The sequence below is a fragment of the Erpetoichthys calabaricus genome, chromosome 1 (assembly GCF_900747795.2).
Source record: "Erpetoichthys calabaricus chromosome 1, fErpCal1.3, whole genome shotgun sequence".
NCBI lineage: Eukaryota > Metazoa > Chordata > Cladistia > Polypteriformes > Polypteridae > Erpetoichthys > Erpetoichthys calabaricus.
In genome coordinates this window covers 142,644,513-142,672,307 of record NC_041394.2, presented here as the reverse complement: position 1 = coordinate 142,672,307, position 27,795 = coordinate 142,644,513, and the positions used below count along the sequence as shown (strand labels likewise).

The 27,795-nt window shown below is 37.4% G+C and overlaps 1 protein-coding gene across 1 annotated transcript; it reads left to right on the top strand.

Moving 5' to 3' along the window:
* Nucleotides 1-27,652, top strand: tmem230a (transmembrane protein 230a). The gene is made up of 4 exons (XM_028806502.2): nucleotides 1-245; nucleotides 4,522-4,638; nucleotides 20,898-21,020; nucleotides 25,463-27,652. The coding sequence occupies exons 2-4, from the start codon at nucleotides 4,540-4,542 to the stop codon at nucleotides 25,601-25,603; spliced, it is 363 nt and encodes a 120-aa protein (XP_028662335.1). The 5' UTR covers nucleotides 1-245; nucleotides 4,522-4,539; the 3' UTR covers nucleotides 25,604-27,652.
* The last annotated feature ends 143 nt before the right edge of the window (nucleotides 27,653-27,795 follow it).

The window sequence follows — 27,795 nt, the reverse complement described above, 5'->3', positions numbered from 1 at the left end:
GAAATCTCGGGGCCTAGTTTGAACTAGAAGCGTTTTGATGATGATGTTAATGTGCGACGACGTGATGCTGCCAAATAAAGGGAGTTAGGCGATGCATCTACAGTTGCTGTGCATCCTGGAGTGAGAAAAACAGATAGACAGAAAGAACGAGGAAGAAAAAGACAAAAAATAGCGAAGCTGAACGCAGAATCTTGAGAAGAAAACACGCACGCCGTCACAGATTTTGGTTGAGACCTGTCCTCCAGGTTAGTTAGTTTGGTGTTTAAATTCTAGCAATCGGCATCTTTTCATAAACTCGCTACTCATCCGTACTATAATATTATGTGTTTCATATAGTTGTACGCTACAATCAAAACGATTTCGGAATATATTAAGCACGGGTAAGTGGTGTGGTATGGTGGCGCAGTGCTTAGACCTCATGCATCACCTGTTGGGCTCGAAACTTGCTCCGTTCAAAAACTGAGGACAGTGCACGTAATTCCCCGTGTGTTCATTTGCTATTCCGAGTTTCCCCTCTCATTTGAATGATATTCGTGTTAAGTTCACCTCACATTGGTATTATGGCATCCCGGCCCGGGTAAAGACTAGAAGCTGAGGATCTGTCGAGTCCAAGGAAGACTGGCGCTGAAGACTGCGTCAGAGTTTACATTGACGAGAAATGGAGGCGGGGATTTCTGGACTGTTCGGGAGACGTCGGAAATATGTAGGATATAAAGATGAAGTCCGAGCCGGGATGAGGAGGATTCTGTATAGGTAACCGGAGTTTCAGTAACATAACAATGATAGGTTGTTGTAAATAGTTCTAGTTCAATTTCATTCGTTTTTATTTTATATTCGAGTATTCTTCCAAAACTGTTACGAGTAAACTGTTCTGCAGCCACTTCTTTGCCGTGCTTTGCTTTTTCCATTTCAAACCTGTTAACAGTGAGGTCGCTACAGTACTCTTTCAGTGAGTGTTATTGAGAGGTGTCCCATCCAGGGCTGGTCCTTGCCTTTGCCCGGTGTTGGCATAGGATAAGTAGTTTTTGACCACATTAATTGAAAAAGCACATGAATGACAGAATGCTTATGTCTGATTTTTTTTGGCTACTTAAGATGTTAATTAGACACAGTTATTTATATGATGTACTGTTGCCTATAGACATTGTAACCAGGAATACAAACTTAAGTCTAGTAGTATGGCCATACAGTCTGACAGGTGCAAAGATCAACAGCTGTGACAACTAGTACTTAATAATGTTTAGAAGTGACAAGTGAAAATTGTGCCCATCCAGGAATATTGAAATCAGTAGACAAATTTGGAGAGAATGTGGGGTAATGAGGTTGGTGCAAAGGGGTGTGGCGCTCCCAATATCTTTGCAAAAGGACAAAGGCAAAAGTCTTTAGAGTCCTGGTACTTCCTGTTTTGCTATATGGTCGCTGGACATGGACGTTTGACTTTGTGTTAAACAAGCTGTTGCTTACGGAGTCCCAAATGAGGTGCATTATCTGCATCATGAGAGAGCATCAGTTATGGCACTACGGCCATGTGGTGCAATTCCCCGAGGGTGATCCAGCTCATAGGATCCTCGTTGTTGAGAACCTGAGTGGCTGGACCAGGCCAAGGGGATGCCAATGTAACACCTGGATACGACAGATAAATGTTCATTTATTGGGGGTGGGAATGTAACGTGTGTTTGCCTGGTGGATTGCCAACTAGGATCCCAAGTGATTTTGTTGTGTGGTGAGTGGGGCAACACGCTGTTCCAGTGCATGCTCCCCAATCTGACCTGAAGGGATTATTGATTAGCTGTTAGTTAAGTTGATATAATATTAGATACTTTTACAACTGCTAAAGAGTGTACTCCTTACTTATATGGCTTGGAGGTAGGGCTGGGCGGTATGACCAAAATTCTATATCCCTGTATTTTTCAAAATTATACCAGTTTCACAGTATTCAATGGTATTTTTTCCCCATGCATGAGTGGATGTTAACCACATTTCCATCCATCCATCCATTTCCCAACCCGCTGAATCCGAACACAGGGTCACGGGGGTCTGCTGGAGCCAATCCCAGCTAACACAGGGCACAAGGCAGGGAACCAATCCTGGGCAGGGTGCCAACCCACCGCAGGTTAACCACATTTTCCATTGCAATTACTGCAGTAGACTGGCTAAGAATAACCTATTCCACTGTCATGAGAATTGTACATTGTACTAAAACATTTTTTAATGTGCCACAAGTTTTAATACAGATTTGCACGGCCCCATAAAGTGATTGTTTTCAAGGGGGTGGCACTAATGAAGAGAAGGAATCACATTGCATGACAGGTGCATTCAAAATACAGAACCTTTTTATTGAACAAATTTTGTAAACAACTTAAACTATAATTTTGGCAACATATTTTTAGCCATCCAAAGAGGCATTTAGACTTAGTAAAATATTCAGAGGTGCTTGTCAAAATTTGTATTGCACTGAACATGTCTTAGAAAAGGAATAAAGAGTAAATATTTTTTGTAAACCAACTACACTTTCTGCTAATGTTATCAATCTTTGTCCACTGACACGTTAGCTATATGGATTGTAATGGCATTGGTTATCTCAGTACACCGCTTGCTTTTTTTGTCGTAGGCGGTACCTCTAGCAAATGCGTCTACAAGTAACGTCTGACTCGAGTGTCCTCTAGATTTTTCAGTTTTACCTGAGGACGTGGAGGGTGCCAATCTTAGTTCCATACATTCATGGTACTCCAAAGCATGTTTGCGGCTAAGGTGGTGCAGCAAATTGCTCATGTTGCCGCGTCCGGCAACAACTTTAGCTCCACAGCATTTGCAGTAAATAGTTGTTTGGTCCACATCCGATCTTTTAAAACCAAAATCTCCAGACAACAGACACGGATCCTTTTTTCAGCAAAAGATCTTCTGTGTCATCATGTTCAACTTTATCGTCTGCTACATCTTCAGTTTCAGAGTGTTCTCTGGCCATTTTCACTGCTCAATACCTCCACTAACACGTGTTTAGCGGTGTAGCAGTGAAAAAGGTCCCCCCTTTAACAATTTCCTGCTACACCACGTTACGAACGTTGTTTAGGCCATTTAAACCGGTATTGCGATATAAGAAAAATCCATATCATAACAAAAATAAAAAGCGTTTTTTGGTATGAACCGGTATACCTCCCAGCACTACTTGGAGGTTTATTCCAGATTCTCACAAAATATAAACATTGTGCAGTATTCTCAAACATTGCATTTGGTTGGAATTGCTTTTTTTTAGAGAGGGCTAGAACCAGGGGCCAGGGAGGAACGCATCAACCCAATCCATCAATATGCCCACCGGGCCAGTTTAGAATCGGTAGTCCACCTAAAATGCCTATCTCTTGGATGTAGTAGGAAACCTAAAGTAGTTGCAAATTCTGCACACACAGCCAGTGGACACGGGATACAAGTGCAGGGGTTCTACTTGCTGTACCACCTACCACATAAAAATCAAAAACGTGACATGATAATTGTGTGACCATAAGTGATGGTAAGTAGTCTATCAGATCATATATCCTGCAGATTTTAATTGCAACCAAGTGAGTGTTTCTGTGGTTAGTGTAACTTAGATTATGTTTTTCAGGTAAGCTGTACTGGCATGCCTTATTACTGAACCTCTTAGAAAAAAAAAAAGCTGGAGATGTAATAATTTAGGGAGGGGTTTAAAAGTTGCTTACAGGAATGCAGCAACAGATACACCTCCAGTTTTATAAAAGTGAGTTTAAATAAAATTCAGAGCTGTGGATTGCCAGAGGCCATGGTTGTGGTAGTGCTGAAAGGGCTCACTTTGATGGACACAACTAACTTACACTAGACTGTTTTAGAACCACACTTAGGCATTGCAAGGTGTTTAGAAGCAGCATTAACAGTTGAGGCAAATGCAAATAAATCGTGTTAACTTTGAAATTGCAGAAAGAGAAGTACTGCTTGGATTAAACAAGCTGAAATTACTAGGACCAGATAACGTTTATCAAGTCCTAAAGACTTGAGGCTACCAAATATTCTCTCACTGTATAAAAAGGGTGATCAGGCTCATTCAAGTAACAATGGGCCAGTAAACAGTATGTATATAGTATCTTATCATTGCTGTGTCTTTCTGATAAAATAGAAGTATACAGCTTTCCACTGTTCACATTTGTTCATTTTAAAACAGTTGTGTATCTTGAAAAGGGTTCATGGCTCCACAGTGTGCTCAATTATCTAGTCTTTCCAAGCTTTGTTTCTTAGTGTTGAGAGTCTAAGGTCTGGTTAGCATCCATAATCCATCCATCCATCTTCCAACCCGCTGAATCCGAACACAGGGTCACGGGGGTCTGCTGGAGCCAATCCCAGCCAACACAGGGCACAAGGCAGGAACCAATCCAGGGCAGGGTGCCAACCCACCGCAGGCATCCATAATAAATTTGCTTATTGCATTTTCTTAAGCACCTTGTAGTAGACTAAGGTGTCCACTGGTCTTGCACGTCAACAAGTCTTTTTCAGTATTGCAATATTCATTTCTTGCAGGTTTCTGCATCTCTGGTTATGATGCCAACTCGTAGCAGTGTTTCTGCGGGCATTCCAAGCAGTAAAGTGAAGTACTCAAAGTTGTCAGACAATGATGATGGCTACATTGACTTACAGGTGAGATTCACATGGGAGGATGTGTGAATTCCAGGTTTATTTACTATATGTCTGCTTGCATTGTTTTGTCTTACAGCTTAATAAGTTAAATACATCTTCATATTTAAAAGTATTAGTGTGTTTTGCTCCATTGTTTCACATTGGGTTCAAATTCCACCCCAATCATAATCTGTCTTGTATATATGTGTGTTTTGTCTTTAAGTATTTTGGTGCCCATCTTACTCAAACACATCCATTGTATGTTAATTGTCAGCTATACATTGGCTCAGAATGAGTAAGTACAGGTAGTGTACCTTTCATGTATTCACAGCCTGTCCAGGATTGCTTCCTGACTGACACCTGATGCTATTTGAGCCCCATTTTGTGAGCTGAGTGTTTTTTCTTCCTTTTGTGTTTGATTAGGTCAGTTTGTAAATAACCTCCCACATGAAGCCTTCAAGCATAATCTTACTTGATAGAAGACTAGAGTGGTTTCCAGAAAAGCATTCATACATGTCCTGAACTTGATCTTTAAGCTGTTCCTGTAATTGATTTGAGATTATAACCTGGTGATCTGAAAAATCCTGCACTGCAATGTTGTCTCATATGACGCTGAATAGAAACAGTAGAAATTTTCAGTGTAATTTTGTGTATTGAAAGGGCAATTCACTGAAATATTTAGAAAGTATTCAGATCCCTTCACTTTCTGCATATTTAAATTTTTTTGAAATGGATAAATTTGCCCATCATTTTACCCATAAGTTAAAAGTGAAAACATGTTTTTAGAAGGGTTTGCACATATATTGAAAATCAAATACTGAAATTCCTCATTCATATATGCATACAGACCGTTAATTAATACTCTGTATTGTAGAAGCTCTATAGTCTTTGACAGCAGTTACAGCTGTGAGTCATCTTGAAGTCTTCACAAGCTTTGCACACCTGGATTTGGGCAGTTTATCCCATTCTTCTTGGCAGTTCTTCCAAAGCACCATTAGATTGGATGGGAAGTGTCTGTAAATTGTGGTTTTCAGGCCTCTCCACACATGCTTTATGGGGCTTAAATTTGACCTTTGTGTGACAGAGATTTTTCCTGAAGCCACTCCACTGTTGTCTTGGCTATGTGCTTTGGGTCATTGTCATGCTGAAAGAGGAACTATCACCTCAGTCTGAGGTTGTGTGCACTCTGGAGCAGGTTATATTCAAGGACCTCTCTGTATTTGTCTGCTTTCATCATTCCCTTAATTCTGACCCGTCTGCCTGTCCCTGCTGCTGAGAAATACCACTATATCATGATGCTGCTACCACCATGATTCACTGTAGAGATGGAATTATGCTGGTGATGAGCAGTGCCTCGTCATCGCCAGACAACGTGTTTAGAGTTGTGCCCAAAGAGTTACATTTTTGTCTCATCAGACCAGAGAAATCTTTTTCATCATGATTTCAGAGTCTTTTGAATGCCTTTTTGGAAAACTCCAAGCGGCTGTCTTATATCTCTTACTCAACAGTGGCTTCCATCTAGCTACTCTGCCATAAATGCCTGATTGATTGATTGAGTGCTGCTGGGATGGCCATCCTTTCAAAAGGTTCTCCCATCTCGGCAGAGAACTTTGGAAACTGTTAGGGTGACTGTAGAGTTCTTGGTCATCTCAATGAGCAAGGCCGTTCTACCTTGGTTGCTTTGTTTGGCTGGTAAGCCAACTCTGGGATGGTCCTGGTGGTTCTATATTTCTTCCATTTCATAATTATTGAGGCCAGTGTGCTGCTGGAAAACTCAAAGCATTTAGAAATGGTTTTATACCCTTGTCCTGATCTACTCCTAACCAGAAGTGAGCTTAGTTTTTGTTCTAATGTGCATTGTGAAGATAAAGATGTGCCTTTATAAATGATATCTTACAGGTTTATAGGATCATTATTAGTACATGTACAGTGAAATTCTACATATAAAAGGTTCAGATACAAAGTTTCCTGCTTAACATTAAAGCATTTTAAAGGGTAGTTTGTTATATATTTGCACCTTAAGAAATAAAGCAGTTCTTTTTAATGAAATTACTTTAGCACAAAATCTAATATCATTTTTGCTTTGCACCCTCCCCCACAATAACCTGTTACCTATGGAAGAGGAGTGCAAGCTTTAGATTTGTCAAAAATTTTGATGTCCGGTTTTCGACTGAACCTGCGGTTTTAGGGTCCCCTGATACCGAAAATATTGATATTTCGATTATTGGTGTGTGTCCCAGTTTCTTTAGGAAGGTCTAGAGCTAAAATGGCTGGATGGAAAACCAGACTCGAAACCTAAGCCTTTTCTGTGATGATGATAATGATATGCTGATTAGTTGTTGAGCCAAATTGTGCAAGAGAAAGAGGCACTCAAGAGGAACTCTCAAATACCATAATTCTTTAATTACTTATGAATTCTTCTCAACAGTTGCTATTGTAGTGACCTATTTAATGTTCAGAAAGATCAGCATCAGAATGATAATTAATTACTGAAATGGTATAGAATAATTCGGGTAACTTGGTTCCTAGAGCACAAAGCATACTGATGCTTGTGCCTGAATTTTTTGGCTTAAAGATACAGAGTCCATTTACTTAGATTAAGCTTCCTCTAATGCTTGTACCTTTTTCCATAAATCATTTATTGTGGAGACTAAACTAATCAGATGTTCCCCCTTCTCCCCTGTATGTCTTAGACTGATATGACATGAGTCTGTCAGGATAGGATCCAGTGCACTCTGTTCTGCAAATGGAACATAAAAAGTGAATTTAGAAAAGGAATGACTAGGTCAGTGGCAGCATGTGCTTTTTGACAAAATAAATGTGACTGATTGAAAGTATTGCTATGGTTTTGAATGAATTATTTTTAATTCAGAATTATATATTTTTTTCTCAAAAGCATGTTTCAGTTTAATGGACTGCAGATTTTTAATAATGCTAGAGGCATGCCTTTTAACCAAATTCAGAGAACTCCTCCTATAATATTGAGTTTTCTCAGGAACACAAAATGAAGCCAAAAAGGTCAAAGACAAAAAAATAGATTAATTTACAAAACTAGACAGATACCAGAGAGTAAACAGATTGGTACAGAGTATTTGGAGATACAAGATGCAAAACAAAAAAAAAAAAATAATCCAACTGGTAGTTTGGGCATTCCTGTCATGGGTTATGCGTCATCTCTGCTTGTTAGGGTAGGTTGTCTACTTGTCAACATTAGCATGCCAGCTCTAGGTTTCCTTCCAATCATCCTTTGTCTTCCTATCTCCATTCTCTAGCTGTTTCTCCTACCTCAGTCGCTTCCCTGCAAGTCTCCTCCTGATGCTGCACTCCACTAGGGACTAACAGAAAGGAACTTTTAAACTCTATCCAGGAATTATTTACAAAGGACAACTGCCAGCCACAATACAAAACAATTTACCCTGCGTAGAATATTATTTGGAGAAAAATAAAAACTGATATTTTATCAATGCTGTCACTTAGCTTGTGGTAAAAGTAGAGATTTGCATGAGATAAATATAAATGAAAACCCCATGATGCTTCTGTCAATTAGGTAAAACAGGGTTATGAAGGCAACTGAAAATCAAATTTAACAATCCCTACTTCATCATGTCTAAAGACATTCCATTTCAATGTGAAAACTTTTACTATTTAAGTCTTAAAAAAAAAAAAAATGCCATAGGCATAAACCTGGCCTGTGCTGGTGACGTCCACAGTGATCAATTGATATGAGTAGATTATTTCATCAAAAGTGAATTAGCTGTGCAGGAGAGAGCTGTGAGCTGTCTTCAAATTCTCATCAATGGAGGCAGACATTTCAAATGATGCAAAATGCATAGAATAGTTCAAGCCTGGTGAAAAGCATGCTCCATTAAACTATTGTCACGGTTAATGTCAAAGTGCATGAAGCTACCATTAAAGGAACGCTGCAAAGATTAGATCTGTGTTGGAGGTGGAGGAAACCAACATCCAGAAACAACATTAGCTCAAGACTAAGGTTTGCCCATTAACACCTAGGCAAAGACCAGGACTTCTGGAAAAATGTGCTCCAGACAGGTGAGGCAAAGGTAGAGTTATTTAGGCAGAACTGGGAAACATGTTCGGCAAAAATCAGACGGCATTTGATCAGAAGAACCAGACAATAACTGTTGTGGTTTAAGACTGCTTTGCCGAATCAGAGTCTGGGCAGCTTAGTCATAGAATCCACTGTGAAATTTTTCATTGTGCCAGTGGGTGATAATGTGAGACCATCTTACAGAAGACTAAAGCTCAACCAAAAGTATACCTTGCAACATTACAGTAACCCTAAACATACCAGTGAATCCACCAAGGAATGGCTGAAAGAAAGAAACGGAGGGTTCTGGAATGGCCTGTCAAAGCCCAGATCTGAATCCCATTGAGATTTCGTGGATTGATTTGAAATGAACTATGCATGCAAGACGCCCCTGAAATGTTGCACAGCTAAAAGAATTCTGCATAGAGGTGTGGAGAAAACTTTTTTGTAGGTGATGTTGGAGACTGGAAGACAGTTACAGGAAATGCTTACTTGAAGTTGTTTCTGCCAAAGGGGACAGTACCAGGGTGAAGGGTATACTTACCTTTTTCACACTGGCAATGGCATAGTCATTCATATTTCATTGAATTTTTTATTGCATTCAAATTTTCATTTTTTACCCCAATTACCTTTATCTAAAGCAGGGGTCTCCAACCTCTTTTCCCCTGTGAGCTACTTTTACAAAATGAAAATGGCCAAGAGCTACTCATGTTTTCTGATGTTTATTCTCATAGCTTATTTCAACCCAAACAAACTGAATAAGCTTGTTTTGCCTGAACATTTACAAAATGTTGGTGTTCACAACTCACATTTTGCATTAAAACATCAACAAAATATTTAGTTCACCTGCAAGTGCATTTTGTATGTCTGTATGCATTTTCTAGTGTATCTCACATTATTGAATTAAAACATGAATGCTGGCAAAACAAAAAAATGCAATTACAAATACACAGATATTACTTTGTCATTTTGTTACATGTCACTGTTTCACTTCACAAGAGTATTCACATATCCAGTTGCATGTGTGATGTGTTTTTAGTTGGTGAGATGACTGACACTGCATGGAATCAACAAGAGATGTGTATGGTGGAGTGTAGCCACTTAGGTTCACTCTTATGGAGTCATTTAAGTGTTCATTTGTCAGTCTTGTTCTGAACTTTGATTTCATGACATTCATGTCAGAAAAGGCAGACTCACAGAGGTACTGTATGTTGACCCAAATAAAGCAGACATTTTCGGAGCTACTTGGTGAAGATTCTTATAGTTATCTGGCTCTACTAAGCTCCAGAAATGCTTTTCACGAGAGAACTACTTAACGGATTTAGATCAGGTTTTTTTCTATAATTTGCTTGAACATTCCGGTTGATTTTGTGACTTCTCACATTTTGCTACGTATCATATTTCGCTTGCGGTATGATTTATTTGAAGAAGAAACACGCAGCAGACCAAGGGGAGGGGCCTTCCTCACTCACTCGCCAGCTTCGGGGTGTGTCCCTTAACTCTGCTTAGCTAGTGAACAAGAGAACAATTGAATTCAACTTTGTTTGATATTTAAAATAAAGTGTTACGTAGGTCTTGATGAGTTTGAGTCCGGATATTCTCTTAAGTGTATGCCACATTGAATAGATAGATTGCAATTCAGATTCTGGATTGTGATTTTGTGTTAAAAGGATAATGATATCAAGTTTTCAGATTTATGTAGGATTCATTAACCCTTTGGCGAGCTACTTGGAAAGGGGTTGAGAGCTAACGGTAGCTTGCGAGCGATGTGTTGGAGACCCCTGATCTAAAGATATTGTTTAAGTGGAGATCAAATCTAGATTTGTCCTCTTATGTTTAAAAAAAAAAAAAAAAAAAGAAAAGAAAAAACAATTCATAGAGTGCAGTTACTTTTTCAGATGACCATACCGTATATTGTACATTTTTTCTGACACTGTTGTCATGGCGGTAAATAGGACAGCCATTACTTATGTAGCCACAGACTCATCCTGGATTTGGAATGGCACCACCAACTTTTAGAATGTTGCAGTATAGCCTAAAAAGAAGACAAAAGGAACTTCAGACTTTTCCAGTTTTGCTCCCAGACTGTTTACCTTTCAACATACAAGAAAAAAAAAACAAAGCAAAATAAAAAAAAAACCCACCAAAGTATTAGAATAAGTGATGTGGAGAGAGCTTGAGTTATTTAATTATATTTAGTTGTTTTTAAAATTAAAGAAATAATATACATTCAAATTTTTACTACCAAACTTCAAAGCAATTTGGAAGTAAGAGCTGCACAGGAGGGCTTCAAAGAAAGTGCTTGTCATCTTAAGATAAACTAATGGTTTCACATGGGTTAAGATTACACTTTGTTGACCTCTAGCAACATTGTATAGATTCTTACTGATTAATTTTGTGCAGCTCTCAAAGAAGACCGACTGCATTGTCAAAACTATTGAAATTAGATTTTGTGCAATAAATAGTCTTTTCAAAAAAATTGAGCCAGTACTCACACAACACTTAAAGGAAGGCCCCATTTTCAAAGTGCAGGCCTGTTTTTCAAAAAGAAGCAGGTTTTTAAGACTGCACACCAAAAAGGTACCAAATTTATAATTCTCAAAAGAAAGAAGGGGAAAAAAAACTGTCTCCGATTAACAAAACTTAGTTCCCTAAATTCTTTCAGTATATTATTTGCAAAAAAATTGGAATGGAAGAAGTCAAGCAAGGCTTACCAAAAGGCACATTAACAAAGCTAAGGCCTAAATCCACAATCAAAAGCCAAATACAAAAAGCAAAGTCCAGAAGCAACAATTTATAAAAAAGAGCTTTTAAGAAGTTTCACTGTCAAAAAAACTAAATTGGTAGAGAATCAAATGAAAATTGGTGAAGACCAACTCCTCAGCCAGTAATATGTATATTTCTATTCGCTTTTTCAGGCTGCCCCACATCTGCAGTGTTAGGAGGGCCCACCTCCTACACTAAATGCACAGAGGTCAAGGAATATAAATAATATTAGTACTTATTAAAGAAAAACTAAATAGAAAAAGGGAAAATAAACATTTTAGAAACATAATTTATAAAGGAACACCCAAACAACAATAAAGTAAAGAAATGGCATAAGAGCCATGGACGAGACCCTGGCATAGTGCTCACTATTTTATAAACATACCTCCAGAAAGCTTTCTTTTTCCAATAGGTCACTTAATGTTGTTTGCTAAGTATATACTTTTTATTAATTTTATTCTGAAAAACCTGATATTTCTGATATTCAACATAATTAGTTTAGAATGTCTGACAAAATCACTTTAACTGATGCTACAATACAGGATCTGTATTATGTCTGTATTACATCTTTCCGATATGGTTTTAGAAAAATACAATTGTGGAAAAAGTTCACTGGAAAATTGCTTGAGGATTAGGTATATGAAATATTTTAAAATGAAAGGCAGTATAGACAAACAGCTGGAGTAATGTACCCAGTCTACATTGTCTGGGTTAACAGGGTGCAACAGTACAGTGAACTTTGACATATCTGTACTGTATTATGACATGCAATCAAGCATGTCTAAGAAAAAAAGATTATGTCAGAATTTCTATTTCTGCCTGCCTTTTATAGCTGATATTAAAAAAGTCACATTCAGACATTAGTAACCGAATTCTAGCCTTCTGTATTATTTTTATAAAAAACATTTTTCGCATTCAATTAATTATATTTATATGTTATATATTATGCACAGTTTTTCCATATTTATGACAACTTGACATAATCCACTTCTTTCCATCAATATTTCCTAAAAACACGAGGTAAGCCATGGTGGCATGGTGGTGCAGTTGTAGCAGTGCTGCCTTGTAGTAAGGAGTTATGGGTTCATGTCCCGGATCCTCATGCATGCAGTTTGTATGTTCTCCCAGTGTCTATGTAGGTTTTCTTCCCTAGTCCAAAGACATGCAAGTTAGGTGGATTGGTGATATTAAATATATTAAATACTGTCCAGGATTTGTTCCGGCCTTGCACCCTATACTGGCTGGGATAGGTCTCAGGACTAAACAGGTAAGAAAGTGACTGACAGACTAGGAAAACAGATGTAAACCTGTACATACATGTTTTGTGTACATTATGCAAATCCAAAAAGATTTCAGAACTTTGAAGACAGATAATACAGTAACATGTTTAATATTTCTAAATCTGTTGTGTTTGACATTCTATACATAGTGATGATGAAATGTAAATTTACCTGTCTGCATGTATACTTAAGCAATTCAGAGGGTATAATCAAGCCTCTGTAGTTTTTGGTTTTTACTGGATTTATTCTTTAACTAGAAGCAAATTCATGACTTTATCCTAAATTTTGTGTAGTTAGGCTTTCGAGCACAATAAATATAATAGTAGTGTAACTAACTGATGTCATGGCTAACTTTATTACTGGTCATTTTGGGTCATGCTGGGAGGAATTGCCTGCCCATGTCCTAGTGTGTTTTTAATGTTTTTTTTTTCTCGCCTGGGGGAGTTTATTTTATTTCCATCATATTTGTTTAAATGGCCACCATAAGTTAATTTTCCGATGCATTTTATAAATACCCTAGAATCCTTCAGCACTAAAGTCAGTCCAGGTTGTGGAACAGTTTGTTCAGTTACCTCAGCAACATCATTAGGAACCTTTGTCCTTGGCTGGATGTTTTGTTACTGAAATAGCATTTGAGTGGCATTGAATCTCAGCTGTCTCATGAAGGGGGTGTGAGAACTGGTTTATGAAAATTGCTGCTTGCTGTCCCAAACGCACACACACTCCCCAAATATCTGTGTCATTTCCGTCATGATGGAGAAGGAGGCTGGTCTTGGGTTATTAGGCAGCAAATGTAAATTGATTTTTTTATGTTTTATTTGTCTCTTGTGTCTGCATTGCCAAGTCTTTCCTCAGTAGAATTTGAAACTGTGCAGTTTTAAAAGAGTCGGTGATGGTGATTAGCATGCCAATTACATAGCTTTGCTTTCTGTTTGAAAAAATATTAGGGATCAAGCCATTCATTTGTACATCATAGGTACATTCTGTTGGAGACACCCTGTGTCTCAAAATTGCAAGAGAGAGATGTGAATATATTTATGCTCTACATTTAGGTCGTATTATGAGTGCTTCCAGTGAAAGAGGGTGTTTCTTGCAACTCCTTTTGTTTTGGAGGTTTTTTGATCATGACTTTCATCTTACTCTATAGTTGTTTTCACACTAATTTTAATTCCATTATCATATGTATCCCAACATGAATATTAATAGACTATATATATGGGTGGACAGATTGTAAATGGATATGGTAGTCTGGTGAGCAACCAGCTTGGCAAATCTGGTAGTCCAGCTTTTATATATGGGGTGAAGGGTTACTGCAACTTTCTACAGCAACGTTTATTTGTAAAGGTGTGTTGTACTTCTAACACAATGTAAACACAGTCAACATCTTGAAAGAGAATATTTTAGCAAATAGATGATTTTTTAAATAATGATGTAATGTTGATGTATGGCCTTTTACCAATGTATACAAAAATACTGTAACAAAAATGAACTGAAATACTCCATTAATATTGTCAAATTTTGTTTTCAGACGCCATCAATTAGTTTCTCGCTTTGAATTTTGGGTTATTCTGAGATGCATGTGTCCTTTACAGTGTCATACACCTTCAGTTGACTGTAGCCAGTTATCTATATATAGAGCTGCATTACATTTGTCACGTTCAGACCATTTTTGTGGTAATAATAAGGAGCACTTCTAAACCTCCAATATACCTATTAGGTACCCAGAGTAGACAACGATTAATGATGCATCTTATTTTTTTATTTTTTTAATGGTAGTCCTCTGTAACTGCGTAAGGCAAGACCTGTTGAATATTTTAGGTCTTTTTTTTTTTTTTTTGCCAACTTTATCAAGCCTTTCAGTTCGAAAGAGTTACCTGCTGTATCAGTGTAAATGTTTGTTTCTAAGTTGTGCATTTCATGAAATAACTTAGCACTGTATCAGCATTTGTTAGTTATTGCAGGCTGCCTAGTAAACAAACTAATGATAATGTGCTTTCTCACCAGTTCATCCTAAAATTAGTTTAGCCTGACAATGAAGAACCACTTTTACATGTGGTTTCTCGATGCTCTCTGCATACAACATGGTACAGTCACTGACTTAGTTGTGATACTGTCCACTTCCTGCAGTCATCCCTACTTTGTGGAATTCCTCCGTATTTAATTTGCTGAAAATGTTCTTTCAGTATGTGAAAAGTTATTTCTATTTATTTTAAGTCAAAATACTATTTGTTATTATAATTCTTTTCACTTATACCTGCACTTGTAATTGAAGTAGTAGTGGAATGGTTTGCTTTATCCTCTTTTTTTTTTTTTTTTTTTTTTTTTTAATTCGTAGCAAAGTATGCATTAATTATTAATTGGTTTATATTACAGTAAATAACAGGAGGATACAAGTAACTTTTGGCATTCTTGCCCTTGCTGCCCCAGTTACTTTACATATAATGCTATTGTTTCTCCTGCTTTTTATGTAGACTTGCTGCACAATTTCACTATAATGCTCACTTGTGTGTGTGTGTGCGTGTGTGCATGTGTGCAGACCCATTAACCAAAAGCAGCAAAGGGAGGTTGAGTATAATATTCTTGTGAGGATAATGTGCATGATAAAGAGATGCACTTCAAATGTTTTTGTATGTCATTCTTTTGTTTTGAGGATTTGTTGCTTCATATTCAGCCCTTCGTTCATTATTCTGCCTCCCATCTAATCAGCTACTCCTCAAAACTCACCATTTAGGGTACACAGAGTCACACCCATCTCACAGCATAGTTAGGAAAAATTTTATCCACTGGGTTTTGCAAGTTTGTAATTTGGTTGCCCAGAATTAAAAACTAGTATTCCTGAATGTCCAGACTACCGATTTGTCCAAACTTGAAAATCATTTTCATCTTCATCTCCATCCATACAGTAGGGCAAAAAAGTATTTAGTCAGCCACCAATTGTGCAAGTTCTCCCACTTAAAAAGATGAGAGAGGCCTGTAATGTTCATCATAGGTATACCTCAACTATGAGAGACAAAATGAGAAAAAAAAAATCCAGAAAATCACATTGTCTGTTTTTAAAAGAATTTATTTGCAAATTATGGTGGAAAAAAAGTATTTGGTCAATAACAAAAGTTCATCTCAATACTTTGTTATATACCCTTTGTTGGCAATGACAGAGGTCAAATGTTTTGTGTAAGTCTTCACAAGGTTTTCACACACTGTTGCTGGTATTTTGGCCCATTCCTCCATGCAGATCTCCTCTAGAGCAGTGATGTTTTGGGGCTGTCGCTGGGAAACATGGACTTTCAACTCCCTCCAAAGATTTTCTATGGGGCTGAGATCTGGAGACTGGCTAGGCCACTCCAGGACCTTGAAATGCTTCTTACGAAGCCACTCCTTCGTTACCCGGGCAGTGTGTTTGGGATCATTGTCATGCTGAAAGACCCAGCCACGTTTCATCTTCAATGCCCTTGCTGATGGAAGGAGGTTTTCACTCAAAATCTGACAATTCTTGGCCCCATTCATTCTTTCCTTTACTCGGATCAGTCGTCCTGGTCCCTTTGCAGAAAAACAGCCCCAAAGCATGATGTTTCCACCCCCATGCTTTACAGTAGGTATGGTGTTCTTTGGATGCAACTCAGCATTCTTTCTCCTCCAAACACGACAAGTAGAGTTTTTACCAAAAAGTTCTATTTTGGTTTCATCTGACCATATGACATTCTCCCAATCCTCTTCTGGATCATCCAAATGCTCTCTAGCAAACTTCAGACGGGCCTGCACATGTACTGGCTTAAGCAGGGGGACACGTCTGGCACTGCAGGATTTGAGTCCCTGGCGGTGTAGTGTGTTACTGATGATAGCCTTTGTTACTTTGGTCCCAGCTCTCAGCAGGTCATTCACTAGGTCCCCCCATGTGGTTCTGGGATTTTTGCTCACCGTTTTTGTGATCATTTTGACCCCACGGGGTGAGATCTTGCATGGAGCCCCAGATCGAGGGAGATTATCAGTGGTCTTGTATGTCTTCCATTTTCTAATAATTGCTCCCACAGTTGATTTCTTCACACCAAGCTGCTTACCTATTGCAGATTCAGTCTTCCCAGCCTGGTGCAGGTCTACAATTTTGTTTGTGGTGTCCTTTGACAGCTCTTTGGTCTTGGCCATAGTGGAGTTTGGAGTGTGACTGTTTGAGGTTGTGGACAGGTGTCTTTTATATTGATAACGAGTTCAAACAGGTGCCATTAATACAGGTAACGAGTGGAGGACAGAAGTTATAGGTCTGTGAGAGCCAGAAATCTTGCTTGTTTGTAGGTGACCAAATACTTATTTTCCACCATAATTTGCAAATAAATTCTTTAAAAATCAAACAATGTGATTTTCTGGATTTTTTTTTTCTCGTTTTGTCTCTCATAGTTGAGGTACACCTATGATGAAAATTACAGGCCTCTCTCATCTTTTTAAGTGGGAGAACTTGCACAATTGGTGGCTGACTAAATACTTTTTTGCCCCACTGTAAGTCCATGTGCATTACAAAGGAGAAAAGCATTTGCTTATGAGGAAGATAATGCAAAAAGTGAGTCCTGTACCTGCAGAAACATAGTAATCTATCTATCTATCTAATATATAGAAACCCAAGAAATTTACACAACAGAAATGTAGTTTACTGTGGCTGAAAAAATAATGCACTTAGCCCCCAAAAACCCCATTGAGTAGAGTTTGCATTAAGTTCACCAAGGAAAAAGTGTTTTTATGTGAAAAAATAAAGAGAACTGTAAGGCCGAGCAAGAACTCTCATCAGAAATTTGTTTTTTTTTTTTTTTAAATCTGTCCAGTTTAATAAGTGTATTCCTCTATATCTAAGATAGCAAGAACATTGTTATGCCAAGGTACCTCCAGACACAGCAGTCTGGCTCTTTCACAGAACCTATTTGCCAGCTGTGAAAAGAGTAAGCCAGTGGTTTTAAAACTAACTATTGTGAGGTGAGTATTGCTGAGGAAAAACATCTTGTGAAACTATACATATAATTTCAAAATGACACACAAAGTGTACCTATGAATGCAGAACACAGATTTTACCATCACAGCTATGCAGAAAAGTGATGAGAAATCATATTTTCAGATATCTGACAGAAAAGAAAAATTGCATATATTATATCAAAAAGTCCCATGTGAGTATCCACATGAGCCAAAGTTTTGATCTCACTTTAATTGGAATAACAAGACATTTTCAGTGACTTTTAAATGGTAAAGCAATTTCTCAAATGACATCTATATATATATATATATATATATATATATATATATATATATAAAATTCTTTTCGCGTTTGAAACAGAAATTACGTATGACCACGTGATATGGAAATTACGTATGACCACAGAACATATTATAATACAGGAACTAATCACTTTGTTTGTGGGCGCCATTTTTACAGTGCATCCAGAAAGTATTCACAGCGCATCACTTTTTCCACATTTTGTTATGTTACAGCCTTATTCCAAAATGGATTAAATTCATTTTTTCCCTCAAAATTCTGCACACAACACCCCATAATGACAATGTGAAAAAAGTTTGCTTGAGATTTTTGCAAATTTATTAAAAATAAAAAACTGAGAAATCACATGTCCATAAGTATTCACAGCCTTTGCTCAATACTTTGTCGATGCACCTTTGGCAGCAATTCCAGCCTCAAGTCTTGTTGATTATGATGCCACAAGCTTGGCACACCTATCCTTGGCCAGTTTCGCTCATTCCTCTTTGCAGCACCTCTCAAGCTCCATCAGGTTGGATGGGAAGTGTCGGTGCACAGCCATTTTAAGATCTCTCCAGAGATGTTCAATTGGATTCAAGTCTGGGCTCTGGCTGGGCCACTCAAGGACATTCACAGAGTTGTCCTGAAGCCACTCCTTTGATATCTTGGCTGTGTGCTTAGGGTCGTTGTCCTGCTGAAAGATGAACTGTCGCCCCAAGAGCGCTCTGGAGCAGGTTTTCATCCAGGATGTCTCTGTACATTGCTGCAGTCATCTTTCCCTTTATCCTGACTAGTCTCCCAGTTCCTGCTGCTGAAAAACACCCCCACAGCATGATGCTGCCACCACCATGCTTCACTGTAGGGATGGTATTGGCCTGGTGATGAGCGGTGCCTGGTTTCCTCCAAACGTGATGCCTGGCATTCACACCAAAGAGTTCAATCTTTGTCTCATCAGACCAGAGAATTTTCTTTCTCATGGTCTGAGAGTCCTTCAGGTGCCTTTTGGCAAACTCCAGGCGGGCTGCCATGTGCCTTTTGCTAAGGAGTGGCTTCCGTCTGGCCACTCTACCATACAGGCCTGATTGGTGGATTGCTGCAGAGATGGTTGTCCTTCTGGAAGGTTCTCCTCTCTCCACAGAGGACCTCTGGAGCTCTGACAGAGTGACCATCGGGTTCTTGGTCACCTCCCTGACTAAGGCCCTTCTCCCCCGATCGCTCAGTTTAGATGGCCGGCCAGCTCTAGGAAGAGTCCTGGTGGTTTCGAACTTCTTCTTCCTCTTGCGGATGATGGAGGCTACTGTGCTCATTGGGACCTTCAAAGCAGCAGAAATTTTTCTGTAACCTTCCCCAGATATTTGCCTCGAGACAATCCTGTCACGGACGTCTACAGACAATTCCTTTGACTTCATGCTTGGTTTGTGCTCTGACATGAACTGTCAACTGTGGGACCTTATATAGATGGGTGTGTGCCTTTCCAAATCATGTCCAGTCAACTGAATTTACCACAGGTGGACTCCAATTAAGCTGCAGAAACATCTCAAGGATGATCAGGGGAAACAGGATGCACCTGAGCTCAATTTTGAGCTTCATGGCAAAGGCTGTGAATACTTATGTACATGTGCTTTCTCAGTTTTTTTATTTTTAATAAATTTGCAAAAACCTCAAGTAAACTTTTTTCACGTTGTCATTATGGGGTGTTGTGTGTAGAATTCTGAGGAAAAAAATGAATTTAATCCATTTTGGAATAAGGCTGTAACATAACAAAATGTGGAAAAAGTGATGTGCTGTGAATACTTTCCGGATGCACTGTATATCATCTTTACGAATTGTTATTATTTGTGTGCGGCCCGCGTCGCCCTCTCCCACCCCTTCTGTCTGGATTACAGCACTGAGCCGTCCGCTGCCAGGCGCGTTCTGACAGAGTAGTTTTATTTATTCGTCCATGTGACTGTTGCTGAAACTGTCACATTGTAACTTTTTTTTAGTTGGCAGTACTTGATAGTAGAAGAGATGAGGAAAACAGCTTTGCGTCTTTTTACTTTTTAACTGCGGCGAGCTATAAACAATGTGAAGACGAGACCGCCTTCAGCTGTGAGGGGTCGTGAGAACAAAGTGGATGCTGGGAGGCGTGGACTGTCAGGCTGCTCGGCCGAGTCGAGAGCTTTGCAGTTTTGGGCAGCGTCCTCTCTTCTCGCGCTGTTTGTGACACTTCAAGTCCCCCGTCGGCTCCTGGGAGAGTGGAAATCTTTGCAAATGAGTATAATCGGCACCATCGAAGCAGGACTCTGTTTGTAAATTGCCCTGCACAACTACTTACTGTCCCTTAAGGTAAGTTCGGGTCACAACATTCAAGGTTGCTTTTGTGATTAATTATTTTAGCAAGTAAATCACAGGCATGTAGTGCAAGGTTGTCAGGTAAAAATTTGGACGATCACATAGAAAATGTAATTTCTATACCACAGCGGTCGTGTAGCGCCTTTCACAAGGGATCTACTACTTACCTGTTGTGTTATAGTGCCTTTAAAATGTAGTTTACCCGAAACCACTCCAGTAGTGCTCAATGTACCGGTATCTTTACTTCTTAAATGTTAATGTTTTACTGTTTAATAACTTATAGACTACATTTTATCTAGTGAAATATAAAACTAAGTAATGTAAACTCATATTCTTTGTGAACTGTTACACTGTTTTAGACTACTGGGGAATTGCTATGTATGTTTATGTATTTGATTTGAATGAATAATCGCTCTGTAATGGGACACTTTACTCTTTGCCAAGTAAAAAAAATGTGTATGCTTTATTAAAGTTCACACATTTCTTATACATTTGAAGTAAAAACTATTTGAATGTTTAGTTGATACAGTAGGCTTGTATTGCTTTTCACAAAACAAATATTAAATATTAAAGTTTAAATATGTATATTTTTCTCTTTTTTTTCTCCCTGATTTCTGTTATTTAGTTTAAAAAGAGTCCTCCCAAAGTACCTTACAAAGCAATTGCCTTAGCAGCAGTACTTTTTTTGATTGGCTCCCTTCTTATCATCATTGGAGCTCTCCTCCTCACTGGTTACATTCATGTTTCGGTAAGTACCTGGTTGTATCAAGACTTTAGGGATTGTAAGATATTATATATATATATATATATATATATATAAAATATGTGCATGTGTATTTAGATATATAGCAGTTGGGTGTGGCTTCTCTGGTGCTTGAAACACTTTAAGACTGATTAATGCTTATTAGTTGCACAATCCGTGTTTTTCAGTTACAAAGTGAAACTAGAAATGTCTTCTTTAGCCACTAAATACTGAGCTTGGAAATAAAATATAAAAATTAAAAAGTAAAAAATTAAACCAAGATAAATCCTGTTAGAACCTTTTCCACCTTTAAGGCAAAATTGCAATCAATACAAAGAAGGTGAAAACAAATTAAAAAAGGTTTAGTGAAAAAATGAAAAAACAAAAATCGTTCAAACACCTAGTTGCATTACTGTGCACATCCCTTAAACTTTTTAATTTTTTTATTTTATTTTATTAAAATCAAAAAACATTCCATACATGCTGCCTTGTGCCCTGTGTTGGCTGGGATTGGCTCCAGCAGACCCCCGTGACCCTGTGTTCGGATTCAGCGGGTTGGAAAATGGATGGATGGATTCCATACATGCAAGTCAAGTTTAACAAGTTTGTTTGTCCTTCTCCACTTTAAGCCCATCTGGAAGTACACAAAACACAGCTGTTAATGGGTTAGGAGGAATTGTGACATCAAGGCTGTCTGAGTGGCATTTAAAATTTTTTGTCCAGAATGATGTTAATATGGCGCAGGCCCAAAACATATGGCCCAGTGAGGCTGGAAATTGATTGCAACGTTTGCAAGTTGGATCTTGCCCGGGAAATATTTTGGACAATTTTAAATGAGACAGATATGCTCGATATATAATTTTAAGTTGAAAATTGTATGCTTTGTGAATATGGAGCTTAAGTGAATTCTGTTCATTGCTACCTTCCACTCCTTTTCTGAGATGTTGAGTGAGAGATGAGAGGGAGGTGAGGGAAATTGGGCAGGTTTTGTTTCACAAAGTTTCTGATTTGAAGGTAGTGAAAGAAATGTGTTGCTGGAAAGTTAAATTTGGAGTGATGAGATCCCATTCATGTTTTAAAAGCTCTTTGCGGACCATAGCTTTTGGAGTGTTTTGCAACCAAGAGGATATCAGAATAATCCTACAGGAACAGCCAAACTTTATCTGAGCTCAGTCAGAGCCACTTTAATTGATGTTAGGTATATGCTAACTACTATTTGAAATTAGACTTATTGTGGTTGGTTGGTTAGTTCTGAACTCCACTACATCCTTGATTATTAAAGGGTGTGCCCAATAATGCAACCAGATTTTTGTAGGACTATTTTTTTTTTTTTTTTTTTTTTTTTTACTTTTTTTCACTAAACTGTTTCTGATTTGTTTTCACTTTCTTTGTATAGAGTGAAATTTTGCAATAAAAGTGGAATAAGTTCTGACAGGATTAATCTTTGTTTCATTTTTTTATTACACAAAATCTGCAATTTTGGCAGGGGTGTGTAGACTTTGTATCCACTATAAGCAAATTTGCTAGTTCAGCTTTATATATGGGGTCGAGGGTTACCTACAACTTTCTATAGCAGTGTTTATTTGTAAAAGTGTATTGTACTTGAGTGCATAGCACTCTTCTAACACGATATAAACACAGTCAAAATCTTGTATCCACTATAAGCAGATCAGGAATATTCAGTTCACCCAACAAAAATGTACACTTTGGTTAAATTAGTAAACTGTAGAATTAACTTCTCCATTTACTGACTCTTTTTTGGCATAACAAAAATACTTTAAAGAGAGTTGAGACATTGAAGCTAATAGTGTTTGATATATTCTGTTCTTATGCATTTTTTTCAATCAGTTTTGATATCTCTATTATGATAGTTGAGGGATGGCAATGCCCAGCAAACCAGAAGAGAAGATGCCAAGGATATCAAATGAAGTCAGATATGCTGTGAATATTTAACACAGATCTGGGTGTTTATTCTTTATATAAATTAATGTCTGTTACACCTGTGGAGTAAGATTCCACAATGGATTGTAGCTCAGCCTCATACTGAAGTAACCTAAGTGCCATTTCATGTATAGCTCCTACCAAATTAAAGACTACCTGGGAGAAGATCTTAGACCATCTAAGAAAATTATTTTTAAGACCAGTTGTCTTTTCATCTAAAACTGCTACATAACATTAGAATAAATACAAACAAGTTCCATCTTAACCCAGAGCAAAAATTGTCAGTAAAAACACACTTGGGATAAAAAAAAATCAAATATCCACTCACAAAAACACTTTCTGCTTCACTAACATAAGTTCACACAGTGCCTTAAACATCAAGTAGCTCTGCCACTTACCTACTTAATTAACCCTGTTCAACTCCCTCCATATTCTGGCTGCATCAGCCTCCTGCCAGTTGAGTTTTGCCCTAACTGATTGCAAGCTTAGTAAGCCACATATTAAGTGTGGCTTTCACTCCTAACCATTAAGCTAGTTCTGGTGGAAGCCCCAGAATCACTTTCAGAGTCGGGAACACCCCTTGCAAATCCTGGGGCTATCTTCCATCTGCCAGTACTAGGTATCCTTGTATTCCTCCACCTCACTTTATAATTAAAGGACCAGGCATGCCACTTGTTCTCTACAACATGCAACAGGGCCCCACCTGCTGACATCTGCCCATCCCTGTGAACTCCTTCTCACTTTAGTGTGCTCTGAGTAATTGCTGCAAGGTGCCTTGTTAATCCTTCATGTTACACAGTCCCCAGGAATTGCTTAGCCATCTTCTCTTTTACCATACGCATCTGGTTTGGGTTTTCATTTCATGTTGTATCTCTGAACTATAGTTAGTCTTTCCCTGGAGCCTCCTTGCCAGCTAGGGAGCTCCCTCCATAATTTCATTCACTGTCTCTTTAAAATGAGGGTCAGGCACCCTTATTACAGACTCGTTACTCACCATCTTGGTAGAAATTTACATTTTTTCCTCTCTACTCTTCTGTCACTGGTGATCCTAGCACCTAATTTATTTCTGGTAAGTTTACAGAGACAGTAGCTTCTTGTTGTGGACATCTTTCTATAGTGATATTCAGACTTCCATTACTGGATTTTTTTCACACTCCTTTTCCCTGGCTGGGTAATGTATTCCTCCCTCTGCTATCCAGATGCCACTTTGTTGATGGCAACCCTTGGGTAACTCATCACAGTATATATTAGATGAGTTAATTGTTCTTTATATGGTCACAGGCATTATACATACTATTTTAAAATTAAATAATTTAGATAAGAAATAAGTGAAATTATCAAAAGGGCTGGCACTATAAGACAATAGAAATGATCCATGAAGGTCTGGAGCATACACCAATTATGGTTTTATCCTTAAATGCCCATGGGAAAAAAGCTGTATCTGCAAATGTCAACACCTGTCTTCCTCAAGAGTTTGACCATGCAACTTAATAATAGACAAGGTTAAACTAGTTGATGAGGAACTAGTGTTGTTTACACTTGAGTGGTATTTTGATTTTGTTAAATCTCTCCAATTAAATGTGAATATGATGACACTCTTAATTTGACATGCTAAACAAAATCCGTATTCATCAGCCAAATTTCTTTAAAATGCATAATTGAATTATTAGTGCTCCAGTGTGCAGGGTTTTTTATACACAAAAACTCTATACTTACTGACAAAGTTGCTGCCTCCTAGGTCTTAAGGGTCAGTATGGAACTACACAAAGCCAACCCCTTAGTTTTATTACAGTGTTAGATATATCAGGTACTGATCAAAATATTTTAGTAACCTGTATTTTAAGTTGGACTGTATGCCCATTTTACAAATGATTTTTGCAAGGTGCACTAACACACTGAAAGATGGACATAATTGTTAGTTTATTTATGTCGATATTTATAGATTTGCATGTACAGTACCATTTTTGTCCCACTAAGCTAGAAGATGGTATAAATAAACACATTATTACATGTTGGCTGAAAAATAATGTGTGTCAGCCCCTCTTTAACATCTGAGGCAGAGAACTAAAGCTGAGTAAAGCAATTGTGGCTGCTGACTTACAGTTCCATTCTGCTTACTTGTGATGTCTTTGAGTTAGTCTTTATTAAATCTACAAGCTGAACTACCCTGTTACTACAAAGAATATAAAGAGAAAATCATAATCCTTGTTTTAACTAGAATGCTTTCATAATATGCCTATAGCAATATACAGTATATACAAATTAATAAATGACAGAGTTCACATTTAATTTCTTATTACTTTGGTAATAATGTAACTATAATGTAATAGTCCTGAAAAATACTTCACACTTTAAAAATCTTGCTTCAGACCCATGCTAAACTTTCGTTTCCTTGAGTCATTTTGTCCAAATTGACTGTAATGAAATTGCTTTTACTATGCAAATTTATTTGGGGGCATCAATCTATTCTATTTATTAATGTATGTTTATATTTATTTTTTCCACAGAGTCCTGACCGAACGTTTCCAGTTCTTATAATTGGTATTCTGGTCTTCTTGCCTGGGTTTTATCATCTACGTATTGCCTACTATGCTTCAAAAGGCTACCGTGGCTACTCATATGAGGATATCCCAGACTTTGATGATTGATATTTTGTGCTGATTAGATTACCAACCACAGAGTGCTGGTGATTAAGGATTCTCATTTTAGGGCTGCTGTTTGTTTGATAATCTACAATCAAAATGTTTCATATGATGCTGCCAGCTGTCCTGAATCCCTAATGTCATAAAATTCTCTTCACTTTACACATAGACACTATATGTTCAGTCATATGTTTTAAACTGGAAAACATGTCTGTCTAATAATAATCCCTAAGATTGGATGCAGTGATTGCTCATCTAGGGTCTACCAAAATATTGGATCCTAAAAATGAATCTACAACGGAGAAATTGGCAGATTTGAATATGTGAAGTTTATCCTCATCAATATTGCAAAAGCAAGGAGTACAACATTTTTCCTGTTATATAACTTATTCAAAAGGAGCCTTTCAATTTCTTCTCAAAGGCTTTTGGTAGTCAGTTACATATTATGCATCACAGCCTCCGTTTTATCTGCTAAATTGTTATTTAACCAGAGATACAGTACAAACTGTACAAATGTTTTAAATTTTGTACTGAGAAAATTGAGTACAGTCTCACTGAACAAATTACTTGTCCCACTGTATCTGGAAAGACATGCTTAAACCCAACTTCAATACAGTAAACTTTTATCAAATCTAATGTATTAACTGTATGCCAAGGTACAAAATATATTTATAGACGGTTCTGAAATTGTGCTGTGCATTTGAAAATATAGAACAGGCTATAAGGATTAATTTGTCATGAGTTAAGTGACAGTAACATTTGAATATCACACAGAACACTCTTCTTCATGCTGTTTTGGTGGACTGATTGCTATCTTTATTGTTAGAATTTTACTTGTATAAATATTGTATAATAGCTGCGCATATTCTGAGATTTTAAAGTGATGTGTAAAGTAAAAAATTCATGTGTACATATATAGTGTACATATTACATATGAGGATGTAATAATAAACATTTATTTTCTTTGATAGAAACTCACTACTGGCAAGTCTACTATAACTGACTTGATACAAGTTGAAGTGTATGGGGCTTGTGATGTGGTCAATGAGTGCCAACCACACTACTTTTTATTTACAAGAAGGAGGTGCAGGTTAAGTCCTTGTATTATGCACATTAAACTTTGTATGTATTTGGGAGCACCAGTGTACTAATAAACAGACTAATGTACTTTCTGAACATCCCGTTGTTAATGGTTCATTGCATAAGGAAATAACCAGGTACCTTTTCTTCTCTGTTGGAAGTGTAAAACCCTAATAACATAAAACACTGTCATGATAAAGACCAAAGAATTATAACAATTTTATTTACAATTTTAAGTGTTTATGATAATGTGTGGTGACTAATGAATTTTACTTGCTTCTTACAAAAATGTGAAATAGTTGCATCAAATGCTAAAAGATGAAGTATGGTTGAAGCTTTTCATTAAAATCTTAATATATACAAGTATATTATAGATATCCTGTTCACAGTACTAATGCAAGCTTTGATTTTAACGAGAGAAAAATTTTATTGTGAATCAAACATCTAATTGGAAACTTATTGTTTTATCTCAGGTTGAAATCTATTAAGTATGTAAAGTAACTGAATAACTAGAGTATTTGTACTATAAATAAAATTTTATTGAATAGTTTTTTGACTTTTACTACATAACATTTATTCTCAGCAGCGAATTAAAGAATGGGAGTTAATGCATTTGTCATTAATGCTTAGTTCTTCTCTTTTACTGTGCCTGATTTTTTGATTGCAAATGTTCCATAGTACAAACAGCAAGGAAAAAAGTAGGCTTACATGTTGGATGTGATTTAAAGTTTATCAACACCTTTGCAAGACAAGTGACTCTTATTAAATAGAGAGTTTAAGGTATGTGACTAATTGCTCTTCCTTCTTACCACTGGAAAATACTTTTACTGTATGGCATAGACAATTGCAAAGTAAATATTTATCTTGTAATATATATTATCTGTTTTCTATTCAGCTCTTGGCATATCATTAATACATGTGAGAACTATTTCGCTGCTTTTAAGGACAAAGAATAAAATTTTAAACTAAATAAAATGAGGTTTTTGGATGTGATATTTTTATACCAGAGAGGTTGCTATATAAGTAAGCTTAATAAACTGAAGATTTCAAATATTCCATGCTGATACCAGACAAAGAAAAAAAATGTTCAGCTCATAAGATTACATACACTTGGTAGA